Source organism: Crocodylus porosus, unplaced genomic scaffold (assembly GCF_001723895.1).
Source record: "Crocodylus porosus isolate Cpor-Errol unplaced genomic scaffold, CroPor_comp1, whole genome shotgun sequence".
Taxonomy (NCBI): Eukaryota; Metazoa; Chordata; order Crocodylia; family Crocodylidae; genus Crocodylus; species Crocodylus porosus.
This window is the reverse complement of record NW_017728912.1, coordinates 12,760,455-12,771,088: the sequence shown is the minus strand read 5'-3', so window position 1 is coordinate 12,771,088 and position 10,634 is coordinate 12,760,455. Positions and strand designations below refer to the sequence as shown.

The following is a 10,634-nucleotide window of genomic DNA, read 5'->3' as shown; positions in this document are numbered from 1 at the left end:
CAGTATTTTCTGTGCTAAAGGGAGTAAAATATTACATCACCCACTAGAATCCAGAAGACATAATTATGGGTCTATCCAACTCAAGGAGGTGGCTGGCTGATTTTGCAGGGAGATTGTGAGGTTAGCTGCCATTTTCATAGGCTGATCATGGCGGGACCCCCCTCCCCCATACTGAGGAGCCCCAGTGGCCCCACCCCTCAGCACTGAATGGCTGTGAGGACTGGCTGTTATATCTAGGAACCTACCAAAATTGTGATTTTTGTGGGATTTGTGAAAATTGTGAAATCCAGCATTGCCCGCAAGAGCGGAAAAATTCTGCAAAATCTGTCCCAAACAAGAGAAAACTTACTGAAAATAAAAAGTAGTCCTCATGGTGCTGTGTTCTGGTGGGCAGCACACCGGGGGGAAGGTGGGAGGGGGGCTGCAGCATGAAGGGCTTGGTCTAATAAACGGTATTTTTTTTTGTTTTTTGTGTGTCTTCTTGTCTCAGACCAACACGGCTACCAAGTACACCCTTGCCTTGGGCAGGCATTTATAGCAGTGACTCTTGTGTGGTATGCAATAAATTCAGCTGATTTCTAGGTTTTAGTTACTTTTGGAATTGTTATTCACTGAAGAATAATGATTAAAAGTGGTTCTGTCCAGTTAAGAGTCTTACACAGTTCTCTCATATGGTCAAAAGAGATAAAAATAGCTCTGTCCAAGTACAAGCTCCCAGCTCAATTATGGGATTAGCCTAACACAGATGCATGCAATGATGGACTTCTTTAGTGTATGTATTTTACACTGTCCCCATTCTGCCATGCAGAAAATCAGATATGGGGAGATAAGATTTAATCTATTACTTTTGCCTATATTTTTAAAAACCTAACTTAATTGCCATGGGTGCCCTCACCATTATTAAATGTACAAAAACTACATTGGTTCATCACAAAAGTTCTTGAATGTGAAGACAGGGTAGAGTCTGAGCTTCACTATCTTAAGAAAAGATTCTAATTTTCTCTTAGATCACTTACAAAACATTTTACAGCTATATGCTAATGCTATGCTGTTGTAATTGGAAGGAGTAATTTTCACTTGTGCTGTCTCTCTAGACATCCACATATTTTGTCCTCAAGATACTATAAAATCAGAAGCTTAGAAAAAAAATTCTGAATATTATAGCAACAGATCATTGTTGCTTGTTATTGTGAAAGCAACAGTCCCTTGTTACTGCAAAAGAAAAAACACCAGAGAAAGGAAAGAGAATTAGCTTCCATGGAGTTATAATGAAAATAGGCCTCTTCAGTCTGAAGTTCTTAAGTTTGTTATCACAGGATCATAGGAAAGTAGGGCTGGATGGGACCTCATGAGGTCATCTTATCTGACCCCCCTGCTCAAGCAGGGTCATCACCAGCCAATCCCTTTCTGAGTGTGATCCTTGAGTATGATTTTCTAACAACTCATCTATTAATTTACTTGAATCTAAGAATATCTTGAATCTAAAATGACCTCCCAATAATTAGATTTTGTGTGGAAAATCTATAAATTTATGATAATTTTCCAAGTATAGCATCTAATTATAGGAGGGTCATCTTAAATTCTTCCCTTCCTATGCTCCTATAGCAGGAATAGCAGGGAAAGCAGTGGGCAGGAGGGTCAGGTGGTCACCTTGTCCCTGTTTGCCCTGCCACCTGTACCCCCCACCCCCAGCTTTTCACAGCTTCTGTCCCTTCCCTCCCACTCCTCAGTCTCTTCCAAATCCCAGAGTAGATCATTTCCCATTGACCATCTCTTCTGCCCTATAATACAGACTGGTTTGCTAACATTCATCTAGGGATAGTGCCAAAAGGACTCCTTGATAACACCTCTGTGGCTTCCTCCCCTTCTCCACATGGGGGGACGGAAATGCTCGGGGCGGGGGGCGGGGCTGAAAGGAAAAGGATGGAGTCATGACTAGGCTGAAGTGCCTGGAACAAGAGCCTGGAAATGCTCTATACTGCAATTGGGATAAGACCAAGATACAACCAGCTCCAGGGTCAAGAAGTTGTAACTCTTTTATATTCCCACAGAGGTCTACCAAGCACATACTGAGGACAGATGAGAATCTAAACCTAGGCTTATCATCAATGCCAGTGGTTTTCAACCAACGGTACTATGTCTAAGGGGTCTGTGAAAGATGATACGATTAATCAAAAGTAGGTGAATATGCACACTTACAATTCAGAGGTGTCCGCACCTCCATTCAACATTTCCAAAAGAGTCTGCACCTCCACTTGAAAATTTTTAGGGATCCACAGATAATAAAAAAAGGTTGAAAACCACTGATTTTTGCAAATAACCCACAAGATTTTTTTTCTTTATATCTTCTTTCCCCTATCTTGTTTGAAGCGTGAGCTTAAAAAACCCAGAAATCAAAGCAGAACAAGTCTGGTGCCATTTACAAAAGTTAACTTTGTGTCTTAAATCATCCCTGGGAAATTTACATTGCTTTTTCTCTGGTGTTTTGATCTGTCACAAGTAGAGGCTCTTGTGTTTAAATATAGCCGTTTTAGCCTTATGGCTTCATTGCCTGTGTGTGCATTTCCTCAACGTTATTTTATTTTACTCTGAAGGTGGGCTGAGCAAGGAAATCTGACGAAGCAGTGGGCTGTGCCCTTAGCCTCAGACAGCTCTCGCAGTCTTGTGAATGACTACATTAGAGAGTGCAGTACGCAGCAGGAGCAGCAGTGTGGTGCTCTGCTTCCCTAGCTCTGCCTGGCAGGCAAGTCTCAAGTTCAGTGAATATCTCTCGCTGCCAGAGAACTTTTCCATCTTCTGCAAATGAACACGGCCTAACTGCACCAGGAAAATGGGTACAGGGGATTATATCTGCATTACCATGAGTGGAGGGGCCCCCTGGGGCTTTAGACTGCAAGGTGGCAAGGAGCAAAAGCAGCCTTTGCAAATCGCCAAGGTAGGCTACAGGGATATTATCTATGTGTTGTGACTGAAGGAGGGAAAAAAGTGACTGTTTGAATGAGACTTTTCAGTTTAAAACCTTCATGTGGGTTTTACTGTGGTGCAAGTTTTAAATCTGACAGAAATGTTGTTGAGGCAGCTCTACAGGTGCAAGACCGATCATTTTAAATGCCCTTTACAAGGAGCACTTGTATTGGTACTAAAGAGGTACTCACAAGTGCCAGTCCTGTTTTCAGGCATGTAAAGGAATTGATGCATCTTTCCAATTCCCACTGAAATCAGTGGGTATTGTTGAGGAGGCTTAGTGCCCTGCAATATAAGTGTTCCGGATAGCAAACCCTGCCTTGACCATCCATTTGTGACTCCTTCTCTTGTCTTGCCATAGAAGAAATGAATGATTTAGCATGGGAAAATGTCCCTACTATTTTGGGAATCCTGGAAAGCATTATCCTGAGAATCCTGAGAATTACTGCTGTTTCCAGGGCTTATCCGGGAAACAGCATTAGCAGAGGTCAAATGTGCTCTAATATGTATTCCATGGATGATACTGAAAATTGTTGGCCATTCTATAGATAGTCTTTCTATAGAAAATGAAATGAAAATGAATTATAGCAGTTTAAAGTTTAACTTACAAGAAATCTCTCTGAAAACTAACTTTGTAATTTGAAAAAAAAAAAGTATGTCTGTTTAAAATAAATGTTTTACTTCAGTACAAAGACTATGGCTTGCCATGGTTATTAGGAACTATGTAAATGTATGTTGCTACATTTGGTCTTCCTGGACAGGAGGTGATATTCTATCCATAGCTATGTTATCAGTACAAATCCATTGACTGCAATGGTATGAAAACAGAATTTGAACTAATGAGTACGATGTGTCCCGCCATGTAACCTGAAATCCAGGAGCTATCATATATTTATGCCCATACAATTGGAAGCAAAATAATACAAAGGAATATAATGCATTATCCTATAATAATCTCAATGCTGGATATCCTGGTATATTCTTAGTATGTTGATGCATTATATTAGTTCTGTAATTTAAGCTCGTGTTTCTTTTAGCTGATAATATGCTTACGAACTACAGCTGCATTTATATAATAGGGTCAGTTAGTTTTTCAAATGCAGCAGAAATATTATATGCAGTTGTGAAGGATTTTATTTTGTTTTGAAATAGAGGACTGTGTCAGTTTTTTTACTAAGGAAATAGTATCTGGCATTCTCTTCTCTCTGAATGATTTCCAGCCGTAAAATTAACTTTATTCAGTAGTAAAGCTGCAGTTTATTGAACATAACTATCATGGTTTTTTTTTTTAAATTAAGTATTGCTAATTTATGCTTGTTTTTAAACATTTTACAATATTCTAACAGATTATGAGAAAAACTAGCCTCTTGCTGGCATGCAACTGTTGCTTCCCAAGTAAATCTATCAGTATTAGCTGACAGAGGAATCCTGCCATCTAGTGAAAACTTTGAGGAAAAATGTCAAAAGTAACGAAATGGACAAAAGGGAGTGGCCTTTTTGTCAAACCAAAAGCAAATCCATGATAATTATGATGACATATGGTTTTGGTTCGACTCATCTCTATTTCAAACAAGAGGTTTTGCAAAATCAAATCCAGTAGCTCTCCCTCATCTGAACCAATAATGTTTGACATTGGCTGAGCCATTCAGACTAGTAACCATCATGGCCCCTCTCTAGAAAGAAGAATCAAGTATCTTTTAGATGTGGTAAATCATTACAGAAAAGTGTGTGTTTTTTCCTACAAAAAGGCCAAATAAAAGGCCAAGTAATGCAACAAATTGCACTTTGTGACATAAACCACATATATATGGGGGGGGGTGTATACATACACACACATGCATACACACACATATACGTGTATCTTTATATCTTTAAGGGACTGTTGGTCAACTGAAGGCTTGTGGGGCTGGTTACAAACTCCCAGCTTTCCTTTCCTCTGCTGCTGCTTGTGATTTGGTCCATACCCAGAGTAACTGAAAGCTCGCACTTTTTGTCTGGCTGAAGGTACAGTTTAAGGCCAAGACTTTTTCTGAGATCCCACTTTGTCAGCCCCCCTCTCTTTCCCTCCCAACCCAGTGACCTTCCAGGAACAGAACAGTTAAAATCCAAACAGGGATCACTAGGAGCTCTGCTGTCAAGCTCTCCAAATGATGTTCACATCTAGAGTATCTCCAGGTCAGCCAGGTCCTTCCCCTCTCCCATTGTCAGACTCGAGGTGCCCGGATGGACCAGGGCTTGTGATCGGCTTGTGCCAATACATTTCCCCCTCTTTCTCCTGCACAACATTTCTCCCTCCTAACTCCAAACAGCCTTTGCTCTGCTGCCAGCCTTCAGCCTGGAAGTACTCATGTATGGCACATTCTGTAGACAGAAAAAAATACAGGCTCATACTGTTATCAGCCTAGCAACTCCTCATGAGCGCTAATTGGAATAATCCTTAAAAAAGCTGGGGGACTTTCCCCAAGATTTCCTAACTGTGTCTTTGATTGTGCAGATGATATGATATGTGGCCATATGGCAATTTTTCTATCCGGCTCAGCATTTAACAGTGAACCATTGTCCAAACTGTGTTACCATGTTTTTTTTAAAAGTTCAAGATCCCCGTCATCAGCTGGAATAAATCAGCCCAGTTTCAAAGATGTCAGTGGATCTCTGCCAATTTACAACCACAGAGGATCTGGCCCTCCATGTTTATTTCTGGCTTTAGCCTCTCTCTGCCAGCAAGAGCTGGGAATGCTGATGAGCTTTTGCTCTCAGAGGTGCCCAGTGCAATTTGAGTACAATGTAGTGCCGATGTGCTCTGGAGGAAAACCCACCCAGAGCCAGGCCCCCAGCAGAATGGGACCTGGGATGCACAACTGAAAGCATGAGAAGTGTAAAGCAGAGGGAAATGAGATAATCCATGAAGCTGTGACAAAGACAGGGGGAAAATTGCTTCTATTGCACTTATACAAGGAAACATTGGATATATAACAAACAGAAAAGATCACTAGTCATACTGATCTCTGTTCAAAATTGTTTTTGCAATATGCTGCTTAATTTATATTTGCTGCAAAAAATAGTTTTATTATAGTTAACAAAAAGATGACATATGACTGGGTGATACCTGACCAATTGTCCCATTTTCACAGTCCATAAAACAAACAAAAGTCCCTTGAAAATTGCTGAGAGTCTTGTCTAGATGTATGGAGCAGGGTCTGTTTTTCTCATTCCAAGAGTTGTTGGAGGGGTAGTAGTCCCCCCACCCCAAAGTTTCATTATTATCTCTGGATTATTTTTTACTTACTCAGAATACTCACACCACATCATGTATGTGTGTCCTTATAAAATGATGTCCTTAAATCCTCATATAATAATGTCTGTTTTTTTATGTTAAAATCCCAATAAAATCACAGGCTCATAATGTGGTGGCAGAATTCACCTGCTTACAAAAACTCATCTTTAAATAAGATTCAAACTACTCTGACCATTTTAATTCCAGTTATTTGGAGGGTGGCAAGGAAGGGAATAATTCTCACTCAGAACAAACTTTGATCTAACAAAAATGTTTGTCCCATTTGATGCAAAGCTGCTAAAGCCATTAATCTACCAAAAATATACCCTCCCAACAGTTCATTAATAAATACATTATGGAAATATTTTAGAGTTTTATTTAAAGAGGGTTTTCCTATATTTTATTAAGAAATTGGCTATACAACATTTTAAACCCAAGAACAGAATTGTGAGGTCAGATATACAGTGAACATACTAAGGCCCCATTCATGACACATTCCTATTTAGAATAGCAAAAGCCTAAGGGTTTTCCTGAAGCAGGAAAATGGTTCTGAAATAACAGTAAGAACTGCCTCAGATGATAAGACATTTGAGAATAAGCTGTCCTTTGGGCCCATGTCCCTGTTTTCACAATGACACAAGTGAAGGACTGAAGGCCAACCTTATTTTTGAATGCCCGTTTTGTACTTTTTCCTGAAATCTACTCAGAACTTTAAATTAACCAAATATCTGTATAACTTACCTTTAAAAACCCACTTAAAAGAAAAACATGACTTTCCAGTTTAGTTCTCTGATTTTTCCTGCCAAACACCATTACATTATGTGGGGTGGGGTGGGGGAGAAGGGCGGCAGATTCATTCCTAGTATCATGCTATTGAGAAATCGAATGACTTTACACCATGGATGCATTTGATTTATTATGTGTAACAAATAGCAGGTTAATGATCTCATTTACTTATATCTGTCAAAGTCTTGTTAGCTTAAGGTAGGGGACTTATTTGCAGAGTTCAACTAGTCAAGCACCATACGTTCCATTACTCAGACCCCTGCACATTTCAAAGGAAATTCAATCCTTTTTTCCATATCACTACCCTAAAAGAAAAAAAGAATTACCAGTGAAAGTAAAAAAGAACAGGCTCCAGTTCCCTCTGAACTATTATGTAGAATGTTTTATTAATGCTTGAGACTCTAGGAACAGATATTACACCTAAACCAGTTTAAGTGATGAGAAACTGGTTTAAACCTGTAACAGAACAGATGTTCAGAACGCATAAACCAGTTTGAAAATGGCTCCAACTGGTTTGAGATAAACCTGGTTGAATGTAGTATCAGACTTAACTGATTTGGCTCATATCGGTTTACTCAATGTCTGTCCCAGACACCTTGCTAGTTTAAGATAAACCAGACTCCTCCAGCATCTTGGCATGCTCTCTGGACTGAGTGGGGCTCTTTGCTTAACAGCAGGGCTGGCCCTTCCCCTCTGCTCCCTGGCTGCACCTCTGGCAGAGACTTGCAGGCACAGAGTGTCTGCCTGGCTTCTTCCTCCTAAGCAGGGATTATTCTTCCCACCCCTCTGCCTTACACAGACACCTCAGTAGTAGCTAGCATTCTGGCTACAGTCTGTGCTGTGGGAAATAAAAAAGTTGGACAGGTATTTGGAGCTAATCAACAGTAGTTTAATGTCCTTCCCTGGAAAAGCTGTTTAACAAGAGTGAGAGAGGCTTTGTTTTCTTAATGGGTTGATAAACAGTTAGGGGTGATGAACATTCCCTGCTGGGCTGTTCAGGAGAGGGGGGGACATCAGAGTGTCCTTCCAGGGCCTGGCCACACCCCTTAAGTTCAGCACCGTGAAGCAAAGGGAGGGCTGGCCTAGTGCCCCCCAGTTTCTAGCCTGAGCCACTGCAGGCATGTGCCTGCATTTCTAGAATGAAAAGAGAATGTCTATCCACCTCCAAATTGGTTCAAGCTTTGCAGGTTAGACTAACCAGCAAAGATTGAATCAATTCAAGCTCAACATCTGTCCCTAGCCTAGGGGAATTAGTACTATTGAGAAATGTGCCTCATTTCAAGTTCTGAGAATATTCTGAATATAAACATGTTTATGTATCAAAGCTTTCCTTCCAAAGGTATCAAGCTGACATGTTTTATCTCCATGAGCACAAACACTGGACCTGATCTTACAAACATTGGGCTTGATCCTGCTTTTTCTGATATGAATGACAAAATAATATATGATTTTGCTAGGGGAAAGAATGGATATTTTTTGTAAAACAGTAACAGAGATTTACCATATATTTTGCAGTAGAGGTGAATTCTCTGCAAACTTCAGAAAATATATTTTCTAGAGTGAGATAAAAACCACTGTAAATTTCCCTTCCTTTGTTTTAATTTGTATAAGGTTGAGGATATGCCCAGACATTAAACTAAGATTGACCTAAACTCAGGTTAGGTCAGTCTAAGTACCAAATTGTACATATATTTACGGTGCTTAGATTGGGCAAAAAATGGCCTGCCTGATATAATTTAGTTCACCTAAAGAAGTGCACTATGTAGATCAGGCTAACTTGTACCCACACCTTTGGAATGCAACCCTGGGAAAGCCCCAGGGCTGCATTTTTCCTACCTCATCCCCTATCCTCCAACCCCCTCTCTCCTTCTGGCTGGACACCTGACCTCCCCATCCATGGATCTGTTAACCCCCCCACCTGGATTTATTTAAATTGTTCCTGGTGTGGCTCCTGGTACTGATGAACATGTGCACAAGCAGAGATTCAATCTATGATCACACAGTTTAAAGCAAACTGTGTGATCATAGACGGAGTCCCATGAAAGTGTTCATATGTCCTAAGTGCCTAACAGCAGCTGGAAAAACTTTTGTACTGGAAGGTCAAAAGCTGAGTGTATTTTTTGGAAACTCTAGAATGAATTAATTGCAACACTTTGGGTGCATCTACATATTGCTGCACAGTGACATTGCTACAATGCTGTGCTTTAGTACTTCCTTTTGGAAGTACTAAACCATGGCGCTGTACAGGCAGTTACTGCACCATGCGTGTAGCACATGGTTAGATTTCACCACTACATCAACGTAGTGATGCAGTATACTGGGGGAACGTTGCCACTATGGTGACGTACATGCCAGTCACATGTAGACCCATGTAATCTCTACGTCACCATAGTGCACCATACAGCGAGATAGCTCATCACTATATCACTGTAAGGCAACATGCAAATGCTCCTTTTAGGAAGAATATTTGCATCCAAAAAGTTTTGCTTTCACATAAAACATTTTTATACATCAAACCTAAAAAATTTTACATTGAAATCTCCAATTTTTTTGGTTTCAGATTCTTTTTGTAAATATTAACCATAGATCTAGCTCAAATCATGAGATACTTGACTAATTTAGGGTTCAAAGAAAACCAATTAGGTTTGCCAAAACTAAGAACAGACCATTTTGCCATCCCTGGATAAATAACAATATTTTTGTGTTTTATCTTTATTTCACAATGAAACTATGCCAGCTGTGCCAAAGGCAATTGGTCACACAATTATATTAGTTTTAGGCATCTGTCCAACAAAACTCTCTGGTTGCAATTTCAATTTCAAATTCACTTCACTGGGTTCAAAGGAACCTGAAACTGAAACAAAGGGTTGAAACCACCTGAACTGATGCTGATAAAAGTTCATATTCAGGTACCTTCATTAATGTTGAATAAGAGCAGTGGTGGAATCCTACTCATACTAGGGACTAATTCACTTTCTCTGTATTCTGACCAAAATTGGTATAATTGAAATGCTTGATGCTTGCAGGATGACAACAAGGGTACGTTCAAAGAGAAATCTTTTATAGTTTCCCTAGAAAGGGAAAACTATATCATATTTGAAAGTGTGTCAACTAATGTCTCAAAAAATACAATTGTAAATACAACTTTATAGCTTGTGTTTAAAAATCTTTGCTGGTCGTGGTTATCCCAGTAATGACTTTCAAGCAGAGTTGGAATGAGCTCATATGTTTTTAAACTCAGCTTGTCCTAAGTTGTGTTTAAAACTGTTTGTTAAAGTTTATTAGCTAATGCATTTCAAATATAACTCATTTTTCCAGTCTGAAACCCCTATTTTGAAATTCACTCCTCTTCCCAGTCTGACAGCCTATATTTATAGGTACTCAAGGTACCCTGTAAGGTCTGGTTACACAGTCCTTTGCTCAAGATGTTGTTTGATTCAGTTGCATTTCTCTCCCTTTTCTGAAGGAGATTTTACTGGATCCTTTACTTAGGACTAAACCAATTTAATAACTGAAATAATTTTGCATACACACACAGGCCCCAATTCAGCTTCTATTGGCAAATCTTCAGTTGACTATAACAAGGCAGGAACAAGCCATTACAGAGATT

General features: G+C 39.7%; 1 protein-coding gene across 1 annotated transcript in view; it reads left to right on the top strand.

Annotated features, from left to right (window-relative positions):
* The first annotated feature begins 2,683 nt into the window (after positions 1-2,683).
* SYNPO2 (synaptopodin 2) overlaps positions 2,684-10,634 on the top strand; it is a 141,280-nt gene continuing 133,329 nt past the window's right edge. The window contains exon 1 of the mRNA XM_019534046.1: positions 2,684-2,935. Coding sequence (XP_019389591.1) covers positions 2,831-2,935 — 105 coding nt within the window. The 5' untranslated portion in view covers positions 2,684-2,830. The remainder of the gene's footprint in view (positions 2,936-10,634) is intronic.